The sequence below is a fragment of the Hemitrygon akajei genome, chromosome 14 (genome assembly GCF_048418815.1).
Source record: "Hemitrygon akajei chromosome 14, sHemAka1.3, whole genome shotgun sequence".
NCBI lineage: Eukaryota > Metazoa > Chordata > Chondrichthyes > Myliobatiformes > Dasyatidae > Hemitrygon > Hemitrygon akajei.
The window spans coordinates 98,891,122-98,918,947 of NC_133137.1; the positions used below are offsets into that span (position 1 = coordinate 98,891,122).

At 38.9% G+C, this 27,826-nt stretch overlaps 1 protein-coding gene across 4 annotated transcripts in view; it reads left to right on the plus strand.

Annotated features, from left to right (window-relative positions):
* The window catches only part of mkln1 (muskelin 1, intracellular mediator containing kelch motifs), a 152,892-nt gene that overhangs the window by 43,987 nt on the left and 81,079 nt on the right, over positions 1 to 27,826 (plus strand). For 2 of the 4 annotated variants that reach the window (XM_073066768.1, XM_073066770.1), the window contains exons 6-9: positions 2,201 to 2,393; positions 16,101 to 16,178; positions 18,105 to 18,170; positions 26,479 to 26,591. In XM_073066768.1, the coding sequence (XP_072922869.1) occupies positions 2,201 to 2,393; positions 16,101 to 16,178; positions 18,105 to 18,170; positions 26,479 to 26,591 (450 nt within the window). Of the gene's footprint in view, positions 1 to 975; positions 1,069 to 2,197; positions 2,394 to 16,100; positions 16,179 to 18,104; positions 18,171 to 26,478; positions 26,592 to 27,826 lie in introns of those variants that run through there. The other 2 variants (XM_073066771.1, XM_073066772.1) reach the window with 2 other exon arrangements.

The window sequence follows — 27,826 nt, forward strand, 5'->3', positions numbered from 1 at the left end:
TGGAAGGGTGGGCTTACAGATGACATGAAGGTTGGTGGTGGAGTGAATAGTGTAGAAGGTTGTTGTACATTACAACAGAACATTGGCAGGATGCAGAGCTGGGCTGAGAAGTAGCAGATGGAGTGGGAAGTGTTTGGAAGGTGGAATGTGATAGCTGATTACTAAGATAACAGCAAGATTCTTATCAGTGTGGAGGAACTGGGGGATCTTGGGATCCAAGTCCATACATCCTATCAAATTGTATGGCAACTTTGGGGAGTGTTTAAGAAGGCATATGGTGTGTTGACTTCATTAGTCAGGATTGTTCAAGAGTCATGAGAATAATTTTGCAGCTCTATAAAACCTTGGTTAGACTATACTTGGAATATTGTGCTCAATACAGGAAGTCTCATTACAGGAAGAATGTGGAAGCTTCAGTGAGGATGAGGAAGAGATTTGTCTTGAGGAATGGTTGAATGAGCTAGAGCTTTTCTGTTTAGAGTGAAGAAGGATGAGAGGAGACTTGATAGAGGTATACAAGATGATAAGAGGCATAGATGGAGTAGATAGCTAGTGTTTTCTTAACCAGGGTGGCAATGGCTAATATGAAAGTATATGCTTCTAAGGTGATTGGAGGAAAGTAGAGGGGAGTTGCCAGAGGTAGTTGTTTTTTACATCAAGTGCCAAGTGTGTGGAATGCACGGCTGGAGGTGCTGCTGCTGATGATACATTGGGAACATTCAAGGGACTCTTTGTGAACAATCTGAGTATTCTACTATTTTATTGATAAAGGGAGAAAAAATCTTTTCCAGCATAAATCTTTTATGGTCTTTTCTGAGTGGCAAGATGGAATTAAAGTTATGCCACAGAATCATTGAACATTCTTAGTTCTGTTCCAGTCAGTTTAAATTTTGATTCTGACTTTATTGAGAGGTTGTGAGAAAGGTGGGACAACGGTGCAGCGAGAGAAATTGGTCTTTATTCTTTTTTGCTCAGGAACAATAACCCTGTTGAGGATATCACTGAATGTGTCTGGTGACTTGGGGAATAGTTAGACCACTGCACAATTTACACAATTTATCATTTAAGGTAATGGATTTTTCACACTGAATTATGAGTACTGAGAGAATTGGTATCTGTTTCTAAGTACAGTGGTCACTTCAAGAGGAATTGGGGATCAGCAGTAATGGTTCAACTCTACCCCAATGCCCTATTCTATGAGTAACTTTCTTTAAAAGTTAATATTCATACCAAATGAGGACAGACAGTAGCATTACATTAGCACTTTTAAAGTTAGTTTGCTCAATCATTTGGTTACTACTTGTTTTTCTGGCACCAATATGTTAACTTAATTTGTGCAACATGCTAATATGAAGTTACTTTGGAGAGTAACTTGTAGTTTGGTAAAAAACACTATTTTGACATACTGTAGTAGAACTTATAAATCTAGGTTAGTTTGTGCATGTTAAAACCTTGCATTGACTAGCTTCAAATTTCTGAGTTGGGCTGTATTTTGACATACTGTCAGTAAAATGAGGCATGAGGCTTAGCTCAGAATTTGTCAATAAAATTTAAAAGAAATATCCTTTGGGAGCCAAATTACCTGTTTGAATTTTCTCATGTTCAAAGTCTTATGTCTTTTAAGTGGAACCCCAAACGTTGTAAAGAGTCGAGACTGCAGTTGCTGGAATCTGGAGCAATAACCAAATGGCTGGCGGAACTCTGGGTCAAGCAGCATCTGTGGGGCAAAAGGATAGTCAGCATTTTGGTTTGTGAGCCTGCATGAGGACTAAGTTTAGAGGGAACGTGGACGGTCTACAGAGGTGAGGCAGTGATTGGCTGGCAATAGGTGGAACCAAATGCAGGGAACTCATCTGGCTCCATCAGGCCTCTTCCTTTCTCTTGTCTGCTTCTACCTGTCACACAGCAACTACTGTTTTCTGATTCCTCGTTCCCTCTTGCCTGGCTCCATCTGTTCATCTATGTATCTGGCTCCACCTATTACCTGCCAGTCCCTACTTCATCCCTCCCTATTATCTCTTTATACTAGCTACCTCTCAGTTAGGACATATTAATGGAATGTGATTGAGTTCCAAGCTTGTAAAAGCCTGATAGATTCCTTCAATGTTGCAATAAATTAGTGTTGGCATGTTAACATTACTGGACACAAAATATTTCACAGCATAAAAATGGTGGTCACTTTTTCCTTATGTTCCAGTAGTACCGTGAACAAGAAGCCATTAGGCTCTGCTTGAAACACTTCCGTCAGCACAACTACACTGAGGCCTTTGAGTCACTGCAGAAGAAAACTAAGATTGCATTGGAGCATCCAATGCTAACTGAGCTGCATGACAAGTTGGTTCTGAAAGGTGACTTTGATGCTTGTGAAGGACTAATTGAGAAAGCTGTCAGCGGTGAGTATATTGTTTATCTTGGTGCTTCCTATGTAAATCGAGAAAGTGCAATTGGTAATGCTACTTATCTTCAAAAATAATTCCAGCACCTCCTTTCATGATTTTGAGCTTGGAGTTAATGACTGATACTGATGGATGCCAAGGCAAGATGTGTTTCCGAGGGCCACAATGCAGGATTAAGACTTGTGCCTAGGATTCCATTTATGTAACGGCTTGCAAATAAATAGTGATGTGTATAGTTTCGTTGTGAACGTGATAATCTTGATGATTTCAGATTTTCATCAACCATTTGAGGTCATGTGGTAAATTGGAATAATTGACAATGCAATGTCAATTTTCAAATATCAAATTAAAATAGTGTAATTAAAGACATGACTGAAATATTGCTGAGTATCCTCATGCCATTATTGTTAATTTGATTCAACTGTACTGAATTTTCGTTTTGTTTTTATTTTTGTGATGTAACTTTCCCAAGAATGTATACTTAGGAGGCTATCAATGGCATTGATTGGTTCTGCTTGATTCTTGTCTGGATCTTAGTAATTTAGTTTCTTTTCTGATGTTGTGGTAGTTGTGCTATTTCTGAGTTGGGAAATGTATTGCAAAAGGCACAACACTTCATCAGTCATCTCCATGGCTACATCAAATTACAATTGTCAGCCTATAGGAATTTATGACTTAAAATGAAATCCAGGATCTTGGCATATTGTTGATTTAAAAAAAAATGTTGAATTATTTTGCAGAATATCAAATCATTCATAAAAACTCAAAAATTTGATGCAAGTTTCGGCCATTTTGCTCCTTGTGTCCTCTTTGCCATTCACTGGGATTGTGGTTTATATTTTAACTCTGAGTCACTCTTCTGCTTTGTTCCTTTAATATCCCAAGAATTTCTCTCATTGATTGTACTTGCTGTATTTCTTCACCCTCTTGGACAGAGAATTCCAAAGATTTTCTCCTCAGATAAAGAAATTTATTCTTTCCTCAGTCCTGAAAACCTGACTCCTTAATTTGAAGCAGACATTTGCACCCAGTGAGTTACCATTCCTGTTCATCTCTGTTGAACTTTGTAAACTTTAGAGTACAAGCCCAGTCTTTGCGCAAATGTGGGCAATCATTTAAATCAAATTGGCCAACTAAATAAAGTAGCAGCAATTTTCTTACTTGCATCCCTTCTGATACATTTCTGTGTCTGACTTAATTGTTTTCCATTGTAGTTGAATCAGTATTGACCAGAACCTAAGAAGAACTTGGGTACCATTGCAGAATTTTATCATGGGATCTCCAATAATTGGCTTCATTTCATGTCTGGTCTATCAAGTTTCTTCTGGTGGATGAATGCTCCTCAGGCTATCAATGACATAACTTGTGAAATTCCAACATGAGTCAAATTCTCTCATAAATTTTTAAACCCATAAATCTTTCATGCATTCACTAATGACTGGATACATTACATACATTCCATTGCTGTTATGGATGGTGATAGGGTGATTAGTCAATGAAATGAAAACATAGCAATATGGGTATAACAATTGGGGTGGCACTAGAAAGCAGATGTTTCTGATTTGTGGAAAAATTGGCTTTCTGACATCTCACGGGGACAGGACTCTTGTGTAACCCAGGGCCTGCTTGTATAACCCATACACAACTAAGGAAAACAGATGTTTCTGATTTGTGGAAAACTTGGCTTGCCGACATCTCTCAGGGACAGGACTCTTGTGTAACCCAGGCCTACTTGTATAACCCATATGCAACTGGCTGATTTGCCTTTTGGAGATAATTGGACTTAATTGGAATTGAATGTGAGTTTTACTTAATACAGAACTTGACGCCAAAGAGATGACCTTTGTGAAACAAGGTGAGATTTTGATTGCCATTTTTCATTTGAATTTGGCAGATTTAAAACTTATTACTTAGATCACAATTACCAATTTCAGTCAGTCTAGACCAGAGGAAGGCTGGTGAAAATGTCAGAGAAGGCCATTGGGTCTGTTTGGTACTTTGTTTAGATTAGGACTGCTTAGTTTACGGACTCCACTAATCTTTGAAGTTGATTCATCCCCTTTCTGTTACCCTCAGTGTTTATCAACTCAACAACCACAACACTTCTACATTTATTGTACATCTTGTCACGTGAATAAAATCACCAGAGAGAAGTACTGGTAGATGTGAAGTAGTTACTTTATTCAACAAAATGAGACATTGCAGGCATCATATATTCAGATCCTTTTCGGAGGAGAAACGCCTGCCTAACCCAACACTTTTATGTGCTAACGATCAAAGGACGGTTCTCTATTTTACACTGCTTCCTTCGAACTACATACCACCCTTGTAACTCCCTCTGCACCCAAATAACAAATTTTATCAGAATTGTCTGGTCTTCCAATTAACTGTGGTTTCACGGTTCTTGGGAACCCATTGTTAAGAGCTGCATTTTAGATTTAATCCACAATTAATCTTTACATCTGTAGACTGTGGCTGAAGTTAGTCACTGAAGTTTAGCTATATGTGCTAACCCCAAAAAACACTCTAACACACCTGGTGGTAGAGAATTTGCTTCGCAGTTTCACCCTTGAATGGCCTTGCTCTAATATTTATAATTATACTGTTTTAGATTCCCACCAAAGGAAATCACTTCCCTATATCTACCTAATTACATTGCTTAATCATCATTTTTAAAAAATACAGATGTGCAAATTCAGGAAAATTTAATTAATAATTACCGTAGATGCCGGATTATAAGCCGCTACTTTTTCCCCACGCTTTGAACAGCTTTGAACACTGCGGCTTTTACTACGGTGCGGCTAATGCATGGTTTTTTTTCATGCCGCCAAAAACATTTTGCCTCGTAACAGTAGACCAATAAAATTGATGTGTAGTTCACAGAGGTCCAATGAAATTGTACGATAAATCAAGCGCACTTTCACAATTAAATTATTGTAAATCAGTCATTTGTACTCACCCTCATCAACATGGAAAACACTCGAAGAAAAGCATTGTGCTGCCTTTATGGCAGTTATTTAGTTTATAATATTTTCGCTTAGTAATTCATTTGTTAGTATTTTCTAGTTAAAGTTAGAAGTGTTTTAACTATATTTGTTTTCTGTACTACATCCCGGGATGCTATGACGTCACACCCGGTTTCGCCGTGTCTTGTGGGAAATACCGGTTTGCGATAAACGGAAAGGTGGGGGGGAGCGCATTAGACCCGCGCGAGAACGCTGCTTTTAAGTTAAAGGCGATCAATAACTTTTCCTGCTAGGCTGCAGTATATATATTTTTTTTACCAGTCGTTAGGAGATATTGGAATGTTGTTCGTGCACTGTTCAGTAAAAAAAGTATACGCAACGTAATTTACCGATACGTATGTATATTTAAAAGTAGCCGTGTTACAGGCACGGTTCGAAAAAAAGCATTTGCAATATGTATTTGTTTATGTTACCATACGGATTTAATTAAAAGTTAAAAAATCCTCACGTGTAATATCTTTCTGTGTAAATATCTCATATTACAACGTGGGACACCTGCGGCCTAAAATCCGGTGCGGCTTGTACAAGTACAAAATTGATTTTCTTTCTAAAATTAGAGCCTGCGGCTTTTAATCAGGTGCACTCTGTAGTACGGAATCTACGGTAAATTCAACAAAACCAGGAAACTTAACAATGAGGGAGGGACCTGTCGCTTCCTCCCGTCTTCCTATATTTCCACAGTTTCTGGAAGGATCGCCAGGAACCTGAAGAAATATTGGATTAATACCATTCACAAACCCATAAGGAAGATCAAGTCACACCTTTTGCGGGTCAAAGATAACCTGGGACTTAGTTTGACTGGCGTTTGTTTACAGGATTTTCTGTGAATGTGGAGCAGTGTATATTGACCAAGCAGATGGGATGCACGGTGGAAACTCGCATCAAGGAACAGACGATGTGTATTCGTTTGGATTACCCATAGAAATCGGCGATTCGCAATGGCCATAGGATTGACTTCGGCACAAAATACACTGCCACACCAATGGCTTTTGGGGCTGCTTGGTAAAGGAATCATTGAAATAAAATAAGAGGAAAATAATTTTAACAAAGGCATAGGTCTCTCTCTAAGCAAGAACTGGAATTTGTAAACAAGGTGAGAGAGTTTGAACCTGATTGGATGAGGACTAACCAATCAGGAGAGAGGGATAATGGGAGTATAAATACCACCAGACTAGACATACCCAAGCATCGCCTTGAAGAAGATGGCAGAGCTTGTCATTGAAATGTTGGTTATAATTGATAGTTGCACCCAGCTGGAAGCCCAAGAAGAGTTCATTCATAATTAAATTCCTATTCTTGTGTCAGACTGGTGTATTTTGGGCAGAGTGTCCGAAACTATGTGGAATATGGTTTATGCAACAACTACAGAGGCAGTGACCGAGCAGAGATTTGTTGATAGTTGTATCTGAAATAATGTGTTGAATCTGTGCCCTTGTGTACTATTCTCTTGTGCCTTATTATTATTATTCCATTTGCTCCTGGGAAAGGAACTGCTGCAGGCTTCACTTACATTGTCTCAGTTTTGAGTTCTATATTTCAACAGCTGATCCATTTGGGAAACATATTAGTTAATCATATGTATATTGATCTGATCAAGAGGTTGAAATTTAACTGCAAGCTATTAATTTCAGAAGTTCAACTTGAATTTTAATTTGAATTGCTTGGATCACAAAATCAGTTTGAAGTATAATTTTTCAGAATTAATGTGTACATTCTGCAGTTTGTGCACTTTGACTTTTTAAACCTGTGTCCATTTGCCAGCCTGCTATAATGGAAACATTACTAAGAAAGTTGAAACACTTCAAAGTTTAAAGTGCTTCTTTTCAGACTTGCTGTTATCAGCAATAGGCCAAAGTAACTTATGTTACAGAGTTAAAGTAGTTCTGCTTCATTGAGTTCAGAAAGTTCTAACAAAGTTTAACAGGGAAGATAACTTCCTCATCATGAAGTATTTTGTACATGAGAAGAGCTGTAAGAACAATGCACTGGTTATGCTGAAACATGAGATTCTGCAAATTGAGAGCAACACCCACCAAATGCTGCAGGAACTCAGTAGAATAGGCAGCATCTATGGAAAGGAATATACATTTGACATTTCAGGCTAAGATCCTTCATCAAGACTGTTTATGCTTGTTTAACTTGCTTCAAACTGAAAGTTGTGTATCATTAGTGTGGTGTATTAAGTCAAAAGATTGTGATGATTACTGAAATCAGCGCATTATCCAGCACCAGTTAAGGGAGTATGCAGTATCATTTGATATGAAGATGCTTAAGAGACAGGTCAGGCAACATCCTTCAATGGAAATGAATAAACAGTCAATGTTTTGGGCCAAGACTCTTCTTCAGACATGTCAAGTCAAGTCACTTTTATTGCCACTTCGACCATAACTGCTAGTACAGTACATAGTAAAAATGAGACAACGTTTTTCAGGACCATGGTGTTACATGACACAGTACAAAAACTAGACTGAACTACATAAAAAACAGCACAGAGAAAAAAAAAACACAACTACACTAGACTACAGACCTACCCAGGACTGCATAAAGTGCACAAAACAGTGCAGGCATTACAATAAATAATAAACAGGACAATAGGGCAGTAAGGTATCTTTCCAGGCTCTGGGTATTGAGGAGTCTGATAGCTTGGGGGAAGAAACTGTTACATAGTCTGGTTGTGAGAGCCCGAATGCTTTGGTGCCTTTTCCCAGACGGCAGGAGGGAGAAGAGATTGTATGAGGGGTGGGTGGGGTCCTTCATAAATGCTGTTTGCTTTGCGGATGCAGTATGTAGTGTAAGTGTCCATGATGGCGGGAAGAGAGACCCTGATGATCTTCTCAGCTGACCTCACTATCCGCTGCAGAGTCTTGTGATTTGAGATGGTGCAATTTCCAAACCAGTGTGTGAGAATCTGCAGGTATTTGGGTTGTTTATAAATATACCGGTATTTATAAACCCTAAACAGATGGGCATTGAGGTTGAGGATAAAAGTGCTGGCAGTTTGAGTGTGTGTGTTTTCAGTTGGTTGGACACAACATTTTGGGGGGCTCTGACTGGCATGTTATTTTGTTCTGTATTATACAAAGTCTTAAAATTGCTATTTTCTGCTGTTCCGTCCTTGAAGATAACCCAGATTACTTTTTTTTTGACAGACAGGACTACTTCCACATGTGGGTCTAAATCTTGACATTCATGTTTCACTTAGAAGTACCTGTTTCATCTTCCTGCTTTTTCACAAATTCTTGAGGAACCATACAATAATCTGGAACTAAGGATCTTAAAGAATAATTGTTCCAATATGTTAAAGAAATATTAAAGACTGTTTGTAACATGGCTCTGTGATGAAATTTTAAAACATCTTGTGCGTTGGGAATGTTCTAATATCATTTGAATAATCTGAGTCTAAGCTGATAAATTTAAATGTTAGCAGGAAAATATAATTGAAAGGTGATGTATTGCAGAAATACTACTTTAGGTTGAAACTTAACAATCTTTTATCTAACTTTCAATACCAGAACAGATGCTCGTGGGTTAACTTCAGTCCCAGGATGATTCACATGGTGTTGGCCTTTCACACAAATAAATTAGCCTGTGTCTCCCTGCCACATTAGATGGGGTGTGTTTAATTGTAAGGGAACAGAAAGGAGCAAACTTAAATAATGTATATGTTTTAATGTTTGTAACGTTCTCGCTCGGGTGTAACAAACCTGAATTAAACGTCGAGGTAAACCGTAGTCAATGAAAACAAGGTCGCAGTAAGATTAACCATTTACTGTTCACTCTTCACATTAACGTATGGTGAAAACTGTTGATAAAACAATACAAGATTGGTACAGTGTTTGTTTCCTTCTGCTTTAAATACACTTCAACACAAACTATCCCGACTCTTTAACTAAATGAAAACATAAACCTTATCGACCGTCGTTACTTTTAACAGAATCGACGTTAACATTTTAATTCAACATATCGATTATCTCATGACTTACAGCGTTGCTTTCACTGTGTCTTTGGTGCGTAGAGAACAAACTGCTCACGCTGTGGCGCCACATGTGAGCGTCCCCCACCCTTGCGTTTATCCCAAACCGGTATTTTCCCACAAGACGCGGCGAAACCGGATGTGATGTCACCGCAGCCGCAATATATTACAGACAAATGAATTTACTTAAACAATCCTAACTTTAACTAAAAATGCTAACAAACGAATTACTAAGCGAAAATATTATAAACTAAATAACTGCCATAAAGGCAGCACACTCCCCGCTTGACCTTCGTAAGGTCACAATGAACATAATACAAAACTTCAGTCTCTAAATCAGTCATTAGGTAGAAGTAGAATGACTTCTGTAACTGGCCTTTGGTAAATTTTCACATCACCTTGGTCGGTAGTTTTCAACTCGACTTTCCTGACATGTCCATCTCGACTAGGGAATGTGGCAGTGATTCTGGCCATTGGCCAGCAGTTGCGGGTGATTTGCTTGTCCCTGAGCAGGACTAAATCTCCAACTTGAAGGTTCCTGCGGGATTCTGTCCACTTTTGTCTGTGTTGCAACAAAGGTAGATATTCCTGTCTCCAACGAGACCAGAGCCGATTTGCCAGGGCCTGGACCTGTCTCCATTGCTTTGTGTACAAATCCTTATCAGAGAAGTCCCCTGGTGGAGGGGCAGCTCCTGCCTTCTGCATAAGGAGCATTGATGGCGAGAGTATGAAGGGGTTTTCCGGGTCAGAAGACACGGGTAGGAGTGGTCGTGCATTTATAATGGCTGTGACCTCTGCCATTAGTGTGCACAGTACCTCGTGGGTCGATCGGGTGCGTTGCTGCATCTCAGGTTTCCTTTTCAGGGTTTTTTGCAAGGATTTGAACCGCTTGACTGCCTGCTCTTTGTTGTTTGGCAAGCACTGGCGTGGTTCTCTGAAAGGTAGTGGGGCGACCCCACTATTTGCTTTGTCTCTGAAGACCTTGGTGTCCTCTGTTTTTAAGAAGATGACGTCTTGAGCCGATGGAGCAAGTTTATTATCATGCTCCATTTGAGCGAAGACTGACTGACCCAGCGTCTCGTCAGTTACTTTGCGCTTGTAAAAGCCTTGTTGTGCTTCCTGGACACACATGGAACTTGTGCGGGGTTGAAGAATCAAATGGCGGCTACTCTCTAGCACATTGGTCTTGAGTGTGTTAACCGTCGATTTGTGTATGTTGCCAGGGCACACCTCTCCAATTCCACCCAACCCAGATCCAGGCGTTGCGCAGAGGGGGCGTCATGTGGTCCATTGACCTGCTGCCTAACCTTGTGTACCCGGAGAACATCTCTCCCTAATAGCAGGAGTATTTCTGCTCTTGGATCCAGTTTTGGGATGTGTTTGGCGATGTGGTGGAGATATGGCTGGTGTAGCACCGCACTTGGCGTCGGGATCTCAGTGCGGTTGTTCAAGATTTCATTGCACTCTAAGAGTGGAGGGAGACAGATGACGACTTTACCATCCAGGGACTCGATCTGGAAGCCTTCAGCCTTCCTTCCGTAAGTTTCCATGTTGCCTGAGCAAGTTCTAAGGTAGTATGGGAACTGCTCACTCTCAATGCTGAACAAGTTAAAGAACTCTGGACTGACTAGCGAGTGATTGCTCTGATCATCCAGAATTACGTAGGCTTTGATGGCCTTGTCTTTGGCTCCCTTAGGGTACACCTTAGTGAGACAGATCTTTGAACAAGAACGGCTTGACTGAGCTTGACTGCAAACTTCTGTACAGCTCGAGCTGACAACAGTTGTCCTGGAGTGAGCTTCTCCCTCCCCGCCGTCCTGTTGTGGGGGTGAAGGAGCGTTGTTGGTTCGCGGTATCGGGCCGGGACGCATGGCCCCATCGTGATTAGTGCTATTACATTCCTGGCACTTCATGGCGATCGTACACTCTCTAGCACAGTGAGAGGTCGAGGAACAGCATTTAAAACATATTCTTTTCTCCTTGAGAAGGACCTTCCTCTCTTCAAGGGGTTTTTCCCTAAACGTTCTGCATTTCTTGAGGGGGTGGGGTTTGTTATGCAATGGACAATTCTTGCTAGGGTCGTTGTTAGTTGTAAAGACTTCAGTCTTAAGCACTGAGACTGGTTTAATAATGTTGAAATTATTCGAAGAGGATCTATCTGGCTTGGTGTAAATTGTACTGCTTCCTGGACCTATGAGGCTAGGATCATTTCGCTTCTTCGCCTCCTTGCACACAAACCTAGTGAAATACTCAAAGGGAGGAAATCGACCTCTGTGATCTTCCTTGTACTCTGAGGCAACGGACAACCACCTGTCCTGCAGCCCAAATGGAAGTTTGTCCACGATTTGTCTAATCCCGGTTGGAGTGTCTAGGTATACGAGACCAGCTGAGTAGCCATCTTCTTTGGCGCCTTGAATCTCCATGAGTAAATCTCCGAATTCTCTTAGCTTAGTGTGGTCCTTGGCTGACACCTTAGGAAAATTTCCCAAACGTTGGCATAACGCCGCTTCAATAATTTCGGGGGCCCCATAGCCCTCCTGAAGTCTCTCCCATGCTTTCTTCAATGCTAGCTCAGGTTTGTTGATGTACACTGAATGTATGCGTCTCACCTGTTCGCATGATTCTTTTCCCAGCCATTTTGCCATAAGATCCAACTTCTGGGTTGCTCTGAGCTGGACTCCGTCGATAGCATTGGTGAATGTGGAGTGCCATGCACGGTAATTTTCAGGTTTATCGTTGAACTGGTATAGTCCTGAAGTGATGAGATCCCGTTGTGCTAAATACCATGCTACGGGTTTGGCTGCAAGTGGCATGCGGGCTGAGGGAACATGTCTGCGGGTATACGACTGAGGGCGTACATCTGTTATGGAATTTGTTGTTCTGGACTCGGTCTTTGCCTCTCTTCTCCCCAAATCTGGTAAGTTTGGTGTCGAGAAGTACTTGTCATGAGCCCTTTCATTCCTGGATTCGTTGCGGAGTTGCACGCGTAAATTGATTTCCTCGGATGGATGTGGTGCGGTCGGGCCTCTCTGAGACTCCTCATGAAGTGGGATGTTATCAAATGACTGTGGAGCGGAAGAACGAGTCTTCCAGCTTATTTGAGATTGGACATAGTCTCTTGTGCGTTCCAACCTGATCTTTTCTGAAGTAGATTTTCCGTCAACCGGATCATGCATTTCTTCAGCATCTTCTATTAACTCTGCTTCCACCCTGGCAGCTGCTGCTTCTCGTTCTAGCTTCAGCACTTCTAACTTTGCCTCTACCCTTTTTCTTTCCAACTCGTTTTCGGCTTCTCTGGCAGCCATTTTCCTCTTGTTTTCAGCTTCTCTGGCAGCCATTTTCCTCTTGTTTTCGGCTTCTCTGGCAGCCTTTTTCCTCTTGTTTTCGGCTTCTCTGGCAGCCTCTTCCTTCTGGTTTTCGGCTTCTCTGGCAGCCGCTTCCATTTTTACTTCTACTTCTTGTTTGGCAAAGCACGCTCGCACATTGGCGGCTTCTGCTTTAGCTCTTGCTTGGATGGCCTTACTTGATGCCCTACTGCCCCTGTCGCAGGATGGCAACGACTTTGGCAACGACTTGATGCTGGACCGAGTTGACATTGCTGCACTTGAAACACCTGATAATGCCGCTTTTTCACTGTAACGTTCTCGCTCTGGTGTAACGAACCCGAATTAAATGTCGAGGTAAACTGTAGTCAATGAAAACAAGGTCGCAGTAAGATTAACCATTTACTGTTCACTCTTCACATTAACGTATGGTGAAAACTGTTGATAAAACAATACAAGATTGGTACAGTGTTTGTTTCCTTCTAAATATCACATTTACATCGTGAATACTTGCAAAGGTAAAACTACAATAACTACATTACATTAAAGTGCAGCATACAGTCAGAATCTACCTGCTCCATTGACTGCTTTAAATACACTTCAACACTAACTATCCCGACTCTTTAACTAAACGAAAACATAAACCTTATCGACCGTCGTTACTTTTAACAGAATCGGTGTTAACATTTTAATTCAACATATCGATTATCTCATGACTTACAGCGTTGCTTTCACTGTGTCTTTGGTGCGTAGAGAACAAACTGCTTGCGCTGTGGCGCCACATGTGAGCGCCCCCCACCCTTGCGTTTATCCCAAACGGGTATTTTCCCACAAAACGCGGCGAAACCGGATGTGACGTCATCGCAGCCGCGATATATTACAGACAAATGAATTTACTTAAACATTCCTAACTTTAACTAAAAATGCTAACAAACGAGTTACTAAGCAAAAATATTATAAACTAAATAACTGCCATAAAGGCAGCACAATGTTATATTTAACTTTTAGAACCTGAATTCAGCCTTTTGCTGTTTCATGAAAAAATGCAACATGTGCAAAAACAAATTGTTGGAAACAGTTAGGTTGGACATAATCTGAAAGGTGGAGTTGGTATTTTGCGTTGACACTTTATCAGAAAAAGATAAAGGAAGAAATCAACTTCAGGTTATGTTTCAGAGAAGCTGGAGAGGTCGGATGGGACTTGGGGGAATAATGGCGAGGTCAGTTTTTTTGTGGCACAAGATGTTAATGATATAATCTAATTGATAGGTTAATGAGAGCTGTTAATTAACAGTAACAAAGAGAATTTGAAATAAAATGCAGAGCTTTAGCTAATACAAAGCAGGACTTGTCATGCTAACGAGACAGTTAAAAATGGGGTCAGTATTACTTATTGAAGATCTCTGGCAGAACAGGCCAGTATCTTACAGAGTAAGCAAGTCACTGGAGACTAATGTAAAGTTTTGATGTGAAAAGCTGGCAGTTCCTTACCTCCTGCTCATACTGTTTGACCCAGCCGATTGTTTGTTGCTCCATATTTCCATTATCTTCAGTCTCTTGTGTCTCCTAGTTGCTGGAAGCTTTAGATTAATGTGGAGAATAAAAGGCTGCGGTTTGGATTTACACTTTCAGTCTCAATGTTAGTCAGCAGCTCAGATGGACACTGAGGTAATTTGTCTTCATCACATGGAGTTTGGATGGAGAACCTAAGTGGCATGCAGCTGAAAGTTAGGGGTCAGACCTGTGAGCTCAACTCAATACAGGTAACCACAAAGTGATCACTCAGTTTGTATTTGGTTTCTCCATTGTAGATGTGCCTACATTATAAACACCAAATTCAGCATCATAGTTCAATATAAATTTATTACTGAAGTTCATCGAATAATCAGTATACCACCATATACAACTTTGAAAATCATTTTCTTGCAGACATTCACGGTTGAACAAAGAAACACAACAAATCCTTGAAGAACTACACAAAAGGACTAACAACAGTAATGTGCAAAAGAAGGCAATCTGTGGAAATACAAACAAATAATATTGAGAATATGAGTTGTGGAGTCCTTGAGAGTGTGTCCATTGGTTGTGCTATCAGTTCAGAGCTGAAGTTATTCAACCTAGTTCAGGAGCCTGATGGTTGAAGGGTAATAACTTCTTGAACCTGGTGGTGTGGGATCTCCTCCCTGATGAAGTGAGGAGAGCATGGTGAGAAGAGAGATGGTGGGGGCCCTTGATAATGGATACTACTTTCTCATGGCAGCGCTCCTTGTAGATGTGCTCAGTGGTACAGAGGGCTTTTCCTGTGATAGACTGGGCTGTATGTACCACTTTTTATAAGCTTGGGCACTGATATTTCCACACCAGGCCATTATGCAACCAATCAGGATTTTCTATACTGTACATCTGAAGTTTTGACAAACTGATAGATGAAATGCTGTAACTGCACAAACTTCTCAAAGTAGAGGCACTTTTCTACCACCTTTGTTAGATGTTAGATTGGAAGAAGTGCAACTGCATTCTTGACCTGAAAGGACTAATGAAACTCCTGTTGAGAAAGGAAGAGGCAAAGGGACATGTTCAATATGAAGGAGATTGGTTGGTGGAGATTGAGGAGCAGCTCAAAGAATTGAAAATGGAATAGCTCCTGGGAAATATTGAAAAGGAAGGGTGATGTGGTTGGTGGTGGTTGATATGTTGTATGTGGAGTTTTGTATGTGGTGTTGAAATAAAGCCTCAGAAATTTTCATTCCTCTGCATGAGAGGGATGAAAGTAGAGGTACAGGAAATAGATGAAATGTAGTCAAATGCTTTATCAACCATGAGGAAATCTGTAAATTTAACTAACTAATTTCCCTTGGAATCATCTTTAACATTGTGAAGCATCTTGATTTGGGTCTTAAGTCAAGCCCTATTTATAGCTGCAAAGGGGGAAGAATTGTTGAACAATTATGGGAGAAGTTAATCCTACTAATTTGTTGTTAGTCTTTGATCAATTGTAGTTTGTGACTCTTGGTTAATGATTGAATTCATTTGTATTATCTTCAATAGAAATTAGAATCTGATCTTGACTCTTTTCCATATGCTTTGATATATGCTTTTCGATATACTTTTGACTTATTTCCTCATGCTCAGTTAAACTTGGTAAAATCTGAAAGAATGGGTGCTTTTACAGAAATTCAGTGTCAAATTGCATATAAGCCATATAAGAATTTTAATGACAACCTGACAAAAATGATGGTGTTCTTTATACCAGTGGATTGAATCTGAATTGCAAACAAGAGGAAAGATGACTGGTCAAAGACTACCTCAAAAATTGGACAAGCAAAGTTTGCACTTCAGCTGCACAGCAACGTCCAAAAACATTATTTTCTTTTAATTACAGATGGTTTGTTTAATCAGTACATTAGTCAACAAGAATACAAGCCCAGATGGACACAGATCATCCCTCAAAGTAACAAAGGTAGGAGATGTGGAATGTGTTAATGTGGATTTTGTAGTTTGTATTTTGGCAAGAGTAATTGGATTGGTTTGAAAATTGATACTGCATTCCCCAAACCACCTCCCCATCACATTTAATGAAGGGTGAAAGGGATTTTGTTGTCAAACTGTATATGCAAAGATATTGTACAGTCTGTTGATCAGATGGGTTTTGTGTGAATGAAGCTGCAGGCCATTGTAACAACGTTCATTTATGTTAGGATGCCTCATTTTATGTCTGCAGCTGCAGATCTTGTGCATGTCCAGGAACCCTAGTTTAATGGTGTGGTTAATTTACCGTTAGCATCTCTGTACAAAAGGTCAGTGCTCCAGGTGAAGCAAAAGAATGCTGTTCTGAATGGATATTTGAGGAGCAGTTTTGATTGCAAGTTATATTGCTTGAAAGATTATGCTTATGTAATACTGAAAATTGAAGAGACCCTTCAATGAATCTTGTGAAGCCTGCCTTTGCCCCTTGATTTTCAAATTGCAGTATTCAGTTTGATCAAATTCTGTTTTTCCTTGATTGTAATTTGTCCCAACAAAGCCCAAATTCCTCATTATTATAAGTATATTGGAGTATGTTGAGCAAATGTATACTTTAAGGACTGACAAAAAAGTTTTACTTTTCTAGAATTATTTTTGGTGACCATCCCATATGGAGGAAAATTATCTTGGTCAAGAAAGTATGGTACATATTGGGTGTGATGAGGAGAAGTTTTATAAGATTGAGAGGCAGAGATAAGGTGGACAATTTATTTTTCTTCCTGGGTCAAAATGTCTAATTACTAGAGTGTCATTATTTAAGGTGAGGAGGAGTAAATTCAGAGAAGATGTGTGAGTTAAGTTTTATTTTTCTCACAGAGAATGGTGGGTGCCTGGAATACGCTGCTAGGAGCAGTAGTGGAGGCAAATCGATAGATTTGTTTAAGATGCTCTTAGATTGGCACATGAATATGCAGAGTATAGAAGGACATGGACCCTGTGTAAACAGAAGGGGCTAGTTTAGTTGGGCATTTAATTACTGGTTTTAATAATACAGCACAACATCGTGGGTAGAGGACCTGTTCCTATGCAGTGTTGTTCCATAATTATAGTTTGAATTGAGTTTATACTTTTATATTCCTGTAATGAAGAAAAGGTGCATTCCAAAGATCAGTTTTAGGAAGTTTAGGTAATTCTAGATGTTACCCATTATACATTGAGGAATTACAAACTCTGCTATAAATTCTCAATATTTACTTGCTGCTTCTGAATTTGTTCTGTGATTAAACATGACAAGAGAATGTGTAGGGCTGAAAGATTGAAGTGAGCTATTAATGGAAGTATGTGTTGATACCTCATCCAAAATGACAGAGTAGTGAACTTTGCTTCTTGTTTACCTGACTTTGACTTCAAGGTGAAAAGAACTTCTTACTGAAGCAATTGCATAGCCATCCATTTAAGTTAAAGTGCAAACAGATTTTAGTTCAACCTTTTTAAAACTGTCCAAAAATACAATGACCTAATCTGGAGGCTTACTATTTAAAAGAATAAATTTACTGTTCATTTTCCCTCCTTAATGTGTGGTTTAAACATAGTAAAGTTGTACAGCAGTGCATTTTGATTTTTAGGACTTCTATGCAATAGTGTGGACACTTTACAAATGTCCAATTTTGTAGTCAGCAATACTGCTGCTGAACTGTTTTCCAGCCTAGAATAAAAAGAATTGTCCTGGCTTGAGGAGTCAGCTTGCACTGGAAGGCAAGACACGACAGATGTAACTTGATTCATTCATATTTGTCTTTGTTGAAAATGCCTTGTGCATGTATACAGTCTTATGCTATCTGTATTCTCTGTATCTTCAAAAGGTGACGCTGCAACTCTGGTTTCTAGCAGGTGCTAAAAGGAATTGTTTTTTTTCCATCAGGTGATGGTGAAGACAATCGGCCTGGTATGCGGGGAGGCCATCAGATGGTAATTGATGTTCAGACAGGTAAGATAACTATGTTAGATAACTAAGTAAATGTTTTCAACTTGCATTAACGTGTTTTTATTTAATCGATTAAAACCAAGTACAAATAAAAATAGGCAAGTTGGTTGTTGAAGGACAGTCATCTTAGCTTCAGGCCCAGTCATTGACAATTCTCTTCATAGCAAGAGAGGATGTTTAGGTAATTTGTATGCACAACTCAGTAAAGTAGCCTGTGCCTGCTTGCTGCAACATCTGCAAACAAGAGGGAATCTAGCTGTTTTATAGTGATATTCTAATGTATTATTACTATTGTAGTTCCCACTATCAGTGTCCAAAGGCTTACTATGATTCAGGACCCTCAGCTGAATGAACCATGTCAATGTTAGGTTCAAAGCTGGGATCTAAAGGCAAGCAAACTCATCTCCTGATCTCTCAAAGCCTTTTACACCATCCACAAGGCACAGGCCAGGATTGAGGAAAAAACCACTTAATTGAATGAATGCTACTCCAAAAACTGTCAACAAGCCTGGCACCATCTTTGGCAAAGCAACATCTTGACCCACTCTTGATTATTTTAAAGCAGTGATTTAATAATGCTGCAGTGCGTGGCATCTACACAAAGTAATGTAGAAACTTGTAAACTTCTTGACAGTATCCATCTAACATACAACAATAAGAACTTTGGGCATATTTATTTGTGTAGCAGTACAGTGTAGAATAGACTCTTCCAGCCCAAGGAGTCATGCAGTCCATAACCCCCGATTTAAACCTAGCCTAATCACTGGACAATTTACAATGACCATTTAGCCTAATAATCAGTGCATTTTTGGACTGTGGGAGAAAACTGGAGCACCCAGGGAAACCCCTGCATTCTACAAGGAGGATTTGCAAACTCTTTGCAGAGGATGCTGGGATTGAACTCTAAACTCTGACCCCTGAGCTATAATAGAGTCATACTAAGAGAGTGCTACCACTTATAGGTTGCCTGTTGCAAGTTGTGTGTTGGGCTGATCTGCAACATTTGGCATTACTTTATTACCACCAAATCAAAATAGAGTAACTCACTGTCCAACTTCACTGTGGACATTATTTTATCACAATGTGGAGCAATTCAAGCTCATTATCACCTTCACAAGGACAGTAGCAGTGACCATTAAATAGCAGCCCCAAGAGAGGCCCAGAACTGCCTATAGTCTGTCAGCTTTTATGTTGGTATCAGATAAATTCAACAACCTCCCCTTGTTTCCATCCCTTTGCCTTGTGGATTAAATTCTGCACTGGGTGATTTGTGTACCTAGACTTTTTGGATTGTCCACCACTGCTGTGAACTTTTCATGATTTAGGAGAAAGCTGCTTTAACCTTTTCAAAATAGATGCAGTTTTCTGACAATGTGGCAGTTTTGCTTTGTATCAAAGTTCGTCCTTTGCACTTCTTGTAATTACAAGTCTTCATCAGCTGCCATCCTCTCCTTCACCAGACTTTTTGTCCCATCACCAATTGTTTTATATGGTGCATCAATGCAAATTTTTGGCAACAATGCTGTTTGTACCCTGCCAATCTGAATACCTGTCTGTTTTCCGTACACTCCTGTCCCTGCCACACAGACTGTTTCCAAGTTGTTGCTAATTTGCTACTAATTACAGGAGGTTCAACAGGCTACTGTTATCTGAAATCTATCAAGATTAAATTTATAAGCACACTTATTCTGTATGATATTAATTTTGTTAGTTATTGTTTGTTATACCTTAAGTTTCTTTTTATCCTGTTTTAATTCATCTGTGTTCTGGCTGGAACAAATGTTACTCATCTGTTACATTGAGGTGAGATGACTGAGAAATCAATTGTATTGGTTAGCTTGAGTTGCAAATAGTCAGACGAGATAAGGAAGGCAGATTTCCTACCTGAAAGGTGTTGATAAAATAGATGCAGTTTTCTCTCAGTGTGGCAGTTTTGAGAACATGATTACAGGCATTAATTGTCTAAAATTCTAGGTTTACTTGAATTTAAATTTCCAATATTCCTTGTAGCTGTTGCATATGTAATTTATTCAAGATACTGATTCACTTGTAAGCTATCCCATTGCTCTTTAGTTATAAAGGACTTTTCTCTTGGACAAGTAAGTATGTTGATGACATAAATTAGTTCTAGTCTTATTCAGTTTTAAACTCATACATACTGATCTCTATTGTTAAAATCACAACTTCATTCTTCCATCCGAAATTATCTTCTTCAATACTGGAAAAATGAGAAAGTAAATGGACTTTAGGTAGTGTGAATGTGCAGGGTAAAGAGCAGAAAGAATACTTTGTCTGGATGTAGACCAAAGTTTATGAGTTAACTTTCCTTTTAAATACCAGCAGGTAGACAGGAAAGAAAAGGAACAACAAAAGCTGAAATGATGAAGCTTGGAAATCATTATAGATTCCTAAGGGCTGCAACAAACTGAGTCAGATGCTGTTCCTTATGTTCATGCTGATCATGGTTGGAATACTATAGGAGACCAAAGACACTAATGTGAGACTGAGAATGAGTATTAAACTGATGGTTGACTGGAAGCTTATTTTACAGTGGGTGACCCTGTAACCTTTACCTTAATTCTCTGTCCTGTTTTCACCCTTTCTCATTGTTGTCATTGCTTCAGCTATGCTCAACGTAAGCTTGAGGAACAGCATAATTTTGTGTAACTAGCTCTTTTTCTCATTTCTGTTCTCTCTAACTGCTATGGTTAGTAATGGTTAAATGGATGCATGCTTTGACACTTCCTCTCTTTTCTCACCCTTCCTCTTTTCTGCCCCTTCACACTTTTTTTTCCCACTTTCCGAGTCTTGATCAAGTGTTTAAAAATTGCTTTTTTTCTTTGTGGGTGGATGTTGTTTTTCTTATTCTTGATTTCCAACATCCTCAGTTTTCTGTGCAGACCATCAAAATAAATTAAGACACATATGGTTGGAGCAGAATTGAGGACATTGATTCAGAATCAGGTTTATTATCACCGGCATGTGTCATGAAATTTGCTAACTTAATAGCCACAGTTTAATGTAATAGGTAATATAGAAGAAGAAGAAAATAATAATCAAATTGATTTGCAGTATTATGTATACTGAATAGATTAAAATTGTGCAAAAAGCAGAAATAATGTATATTAAAAAAAGTGAGGTAGTGTTCACAGGTTCAGTGTCCATGTAGGAAATGGATGGCAGAGGGGAAGAAGCTGTTCCTGAATCGCTGAGTGTGTGCCTTCAGGCTTCTGTATCATCTACCTGACGGTAACAGTGAGAAAAGGGCATGCCCTGGGAAATCCAAAATAAGGAAAAACAACAAGCACTTGTCAACATCCAAAGAGAAAGAAGAAATTTTTAAACACTTGATCAGAGCTAGGAAAGTGGGGCGAAAAGTATGAAGTGGCAGAAAAGAGGAAGGGTGAAATTAGCTTTATCTAAATCCAGAATCTTGGTAGATATTTCATATCTACCTTTAAACTGCATTTGCAATTGCTGTTTGATGCACTGTTCATTCACCACCACAATAGGTATAGCCTGACACCTTGTTGATTCTGGGCAATGTTGCACAAGGCAATTATAAACTTGCTGAAGTAGCTTGCATCCTTTTTGATAAGATTGTGTATCCCAGTGTTTGAAAGTTAAAATCACTTTGCCCATCCTACATTTGGTCAAGTCTCTGTGTTCATAAACTTTTCATAGCCTAAGTTACTGGAAGCAATTTTACAAAAAAAAAACTAATTTTATACATCTGTATCATTAAGTTATGTATCTTGCTGGTGTGAAATCTTAATCTGATGAATCTTTGCAAGAGGTGGAATTAGCAGTATGCATGTTGAATGTTGAGGTGGTATGAAATAGATGAAATGTGAAAATATGCCCTGTCCAGTTCATTATGGATGGCTCACTTAAGGATGAAATCAATACTGAAGAAGATAGAAAAGGTGAATGATTAGCTTCTGATGAGAGTTCAAAATATAGCAAGTAGAGAAAAATTAAGATTACTGACTTGTTCAGTAAGATTGTTTCTGTCTTTGAAATCACTGGATTGAAGTGTGATCTTCGAAACAAAAAGGTATTTTTAAACCTGATACTATCTTGAATTGATACTAAGATTTTTGTGTGGAATTAAATGGTGATTATGATGAAAAACTATTTTGAAAAAGTTTAATTGGATGGAGAAATCTGTTTCAATTCAAAGCCCTTTTATCATTTTGCTGGATATTTTGAGATTTCTTGGAATAGCCTTGAACAAGTTATTCTGCTGCTAATAACAACAGTGCACTATTGACATCACGTAGAGCAGTTGTTCTCAATGTGGGCTATGCCGGATATTGTAGGGGGCCACAAGTAATAAAACAAGAAACTGCCATAGGAGTTTCTGAATGAACCATGACAACTTTACTGTTTTAATGAAATATGACTAAAATATATAAATAAAAAAGAAATGAATATATGTAATAATATGAATAAAATAATGGGAAAATATACTAGATGATGTAAATGAGTCAGCATAACAGCTTGGGGGTGTGGGGGTGTGGTGCAGCACGCCAATCATTATCTTGTTTGTGCTTGACCACACATAAATCACCGTTCACACCCTGCAGGACTGCCCGCTGACCTCGCTCCACATTCAATCCCAAATCACAAACTGCAGATTGGGTGGGGCTGGCTGCGACCAAGGCCAATCAAATATGCAGTAGGAGGCTGGTTCTGTTTGCCTTTCACTGACCTATGCATGTTAATACTTATAAAACATGACATTAAGGTTACAGTAATTGGGACTATGGAGGGTGGGGCCATGAGCTGAAAACCACTGACATAGAGCACGAGGAAGTGATTCCTCAGTCAGTAGCTATAATTTATAGTGACAGGCACCAGTGTGGATGATTCTTAATCACAAACTATTCGAAGAAAGACAGTGACTAGTGTGTTGTAGTATTTGTAAAAGGATTCCAGCTGTTTTGAATTAGGTTCTGCACCCAGGATGAACTACTTAGAATTGTACATTGAGTGCATTTGATCTAATGCTATCTGTATATTCCCTTGATAGTCTCATAGAACCACATATTCTGTAGTTATGTACATACTTGTGAACTGATTTAATTCTGTTCATGTTAAAAAGGAAAGAATTGAATATGGTACTTTAACCACTTGTTCTAATTTTCCTGTATTTGGCCATTTTCTTCAAGATATTTGCATTCCTGTTTGCATATCAGCATCCACAGGTATTCTGTACTCCTTTGCCATGTTTGTCATCTCCAAATACACCATTTTGTACTTTTATGGATTAAAATATATTTTGCTTCTTTCTTTTTCCATGACCCAGTCCATTGATAATTTCCTGCAGCTTAGAACTTTCTTCCTTTCTATCAACCTCTTGGGAAGATATGATAGTACAAACAAACTTTATCAGAGGCTCTATATTTAATTAACTTACTAACTTTGTAAAATTCCAAAATTCAAATAACTTCTACAGCCTTATCATCACTAAACCTTCTACCCTTTGCTTGTTCCATTTATTTCCATGGAAGCAATTTTCGAGTAGACTTGCCACTTTCTGCTAAATCCCTTTGGGCACTTATCAATTATTTGTGCAAGTTAAATCCTTGCAGAATATATATTGAAGTAACTAGCCTCATTGTACATCTATTAAATGAATCCATCAAATTAGATTTCCTAACAAATTCATGCCTAATGGTCTTTGTGTATCTAAACAATTTTTTTCTGATAACTTTATTGCTGATTTAATGACTGATGAGTGATTACTCATTCTATACTTATCTGTTCTTAAAACTTATGTTAGAAATGTTCTACCATCTCAACAAGCATGAAGATGGAAAAGTAGCAAAAGTAACTCTGTAATGCAGGAGAGGAGGGAGTGGAAACATGGAAAAGTAGCCTTCACATACAAACAAGCTGGATGAACTTAGCAGTTCGGGCAGCATCCATTGAAATGAGCAGTCAGCGTTTCGGGCGGAGACCCTTCGTCAGAATGGTAGCCTTGCTTGCTAGGGATAAACTTGAATCCATGACTTAGTAATAACAGAACACTTAGAAAAGCATTGAAACCTACCGAATGTTGAAAAGACTACATAGGGTGGATGTGGAGAGGATGTTTCCTATGGTGGGGGTATCCAGAACTAGAGGGTATAGCCTCAAAATTGGGGGTGACCTTTTAGAACAGAGGTAAGGAGGATTTTTTTTATAGGTAGTGAGTAGTGAATCTGGAATGCTCTGCTACAGACTGTGGTGGAGGTCAAGTCTGTGGGTTTGTGGGAAGTTGATCATTTCCTGATCAGTCAGGGCATCAAAGGATATGGCGAGAAGGTAAGTGTTATGGGTTGAGTAGGATACGGGATCGGCCGTGATGGAATGGTGGAGCAGATTCAATGGACTGAATGGTCTAATTCTGCCCCTATATCTTATGGTCTTAAAGTAATGTGTTTAGTATCCCAATTTGCTGACAAAGCGAAACAAGGTGGAATGTAAGTTGGGAGGAGGGGTGCCAACAGCAAAAGGAATTTTGATGGGTTACGTGAGTGTGTAAAGAGATAGAAATTGGAGAGTATATTGTGCAGAAATTGTCTTTGGGGTGGGTATGAGGGAGGAAAAGAGACACATTTGCCTGATCAATACATAAATGTGATGAATTTGGAAAGATATGTGTGTTTTTGCACAAGAAGCACCAAGTGTAGCCAATAAGAAGGTAAATCAGATGTTTGCCTTTATTGTAAAGGGCTAGATTGCCAGAGTAGGCAAATCTTCTATAATGCATATCAGGCTTCGGTGCGACCATACCTGAAGTACTGCACACAGTTTGGATCGATGGAGGATATATTTATCTTTTTGGTGATGCAGCAAACCTTGTCTCATTTTGTTCCGGGGGGGTGGAGGTAGTTTTATTTGAGGTAAGTTTGAATGAAATGTGTTCACGAGGTAAACTTACTGAAACATCTTCCTGGTTAAAACCCATGAAAATGTCTTGAGAATACTTTCTTTGTATCCCACATGACAACAGATGTTCAGATACCATGTTGAAGACCAATATACATTTTTGAGGCTCTAAGGTGCATGGGTTAGCTAATTCCTGAAACAGTTCCACATTGGTCTTACTGTGTTTGGAGTTTGGGAAGTTTACGAGCATTAGATGAAAAATGAACAGCAGATCACCAACGATCCAAGCCAGGATTCCCCCAGCAGATTCACACGAAGAACAGAAAAATGGGTAGCCAGAAGAAAAGCATGGTATTGGAGCTGCAATCCTGAAAGAAAAATTGCTGCTGTTTAAATCAGAGCTTGGAGGAAGTAGAGTAGTCTCATTTCCAAAAATGCTTTCAGTTAATTGCAAACTAAAAAAGATGCTCAGCCTGGGCAGAGTCTGATGACCTTTCGAAACTTGGCTCAGTCTTGTAGAAGGAAGTGAGATTATGCCAGATTTGAGTTCAATCAGGCTGTTGTGATGTTATGGCGTCTCTAAACTTTAAATTTATGAACGTTGAAGGCCTTCTCTCAGTTGAAACACAAGGAGTCTGTTGTTGAAGGGTAACTAGAGTTAATAAACTCTTGTAACCTTCTTTAAAAACACAATGGAACTCAACTGTTTCTATTTCTCTCTTCCCCACCTTGTCCTTTTCTGATTTGCTTAATAAGGAGAAGAAAAACATGCAAAAAGGCAAATATAAATTGTTAACAGCATTAAAAGACTTGTCTTGTGACCATATCTCATGTTATTCCCTCTCTTTTCTGAAATGACATGCAGTCATGTTGCCCTGAAGATAAGAATGGGAGGGATCTTGATTCATAATGGTTTCAAATATTTTGCTGTCCTCGCTGAATGTGCTGTTATCATCATATTTTCTGAAAGTATTGAACATGTTTATATTCAGATAGTTTGCTTCTCTTAATTTCATTAATCTTATTGAGCATATTCAAAAAAGATTGTAACAAAGAGGAGTCAAGATTCAGTTTGCATTAATCCAACAGTAATTCTTCCTCTAAGGGTTTCATGAAGATTAAGGAAGTTAATGAAATACTGAGCTTTGACTTGTGTATCCATTCCCCTCCCCCCCCCCCCCCAAACTATTGGGCAGCTATATGCACTTCCTCTTATCTTTCTTCTAATGTAAGAATTAAATCATTTGATGTATATATATTTCAACTTGACCATTACTCACTCTTTCCTGGCAGTGAACCATGTTTGGGGGCTTAAAACATTATATTGTGCAAAGTTTGTGCCAATATGTGACACACGAGCCATGCCACATTAATTCAGTGGTCTACAAACATGTACTGCTTTGTATAACTTTTAATAACTTTTTCGTTGCAGAAACAGTATATTTATTTGGTGGTTGGGATGGAACACAGGATTTGGCAGATTTCTGGGCATACAGTGTTAAAGAAAACCAGTGGACTTTTATATCTAGAGATACTGAGAAAGAGGTAAGTGTTTTGTTTTAGAAAATAATGTGAGGTAGGAAATGAGTAGAATTAAGGTGTAGTTGTAAATAAGGATCTTATTTCTGGTAGAGCCATCTCTGGGATGGCATGTCAAGGTAAATAGAGATATGCTGTTTCTCAGAGGGTTGTAGTTGTATTTCACATCGTACTTGCAGAGCGAGTATATTTAGTGGTGAACTGTACTTTTCATATTCACCTGGGCCTATTCTCATTTTCTTCAGTTTGTGTGCGTGCATTGCCAACAATACCGATACACTCTTCTGTTTTTAGTACCTCTGAATTTCATAGTGTTTCATTCAATTTTGTCTTCATCTTAATCCTATCTGATTTACTTTTTGGTTTGTACCCCTGTAGAGAGAAGTGTCAGGTAATTAAGTATTTGTATTGGAGAAGTAGATCACTCATTCTTTGTTTTAGAGAATCATGCTCCAGATAAGCCCTGCTGAAGGAGCTCGTGAGCTCTGCTGTTCCTGATGCCATAGACAATAAGTTGATTACAAGAAACTAGTATTTGTGCTTCCAGAATTCAGATTTGGCACCATTTTATTTGTGTTACTAGATCTAAATTCTTATTCAGTCTAACATGTTTAGAGTGAAATTTCCCATTTAATCTTGTGTGTATCAAAAGATTATCTGTTGTCAAGAACCCCATCTTTCAGGAAAAATTTCTGTACTCCATTGTTCAATCTGTTGATTTTCTTTGCAATGCAAGACAACAATTTGTCGTACTGCATATTCTGCAGAAACTACCATGCTTACAACTATATTGATTTGTAAATTTTACCCTACCTGAAAATATGGTTGAGTTAAACCTCTGTAATCTATACAAACAGACCATGTGTTGAGGATATTCCCAGAACTCTTTGTAGTTGTTGACAGAGCCACTAGACTGTTTGAGGATACTTGAGAATCACTGACATTAGCAAGGGTCTAGAATTGCATGTTGGACAATGGGTGATGAGGTAGACTCTTTTTGAAATGGTTGATGTTTTTGCAATAGTCCAGTAGTTTTAGCATTGCATTACAAAAATTAACATTGATTAATTGAAACAAATTATACAGCAGTTGAGGTGGGATTTCAATGGATGTCTCCTTATCAGTATTGATCTCTTGATTTCTAATCAAATCAGACGATAACCATGAAATATCCTGAAGACCCTTAATTCAGTTTCTCCAACTTTAGATGATGAGAACAGTTTCTGGTATAATGGCTTACT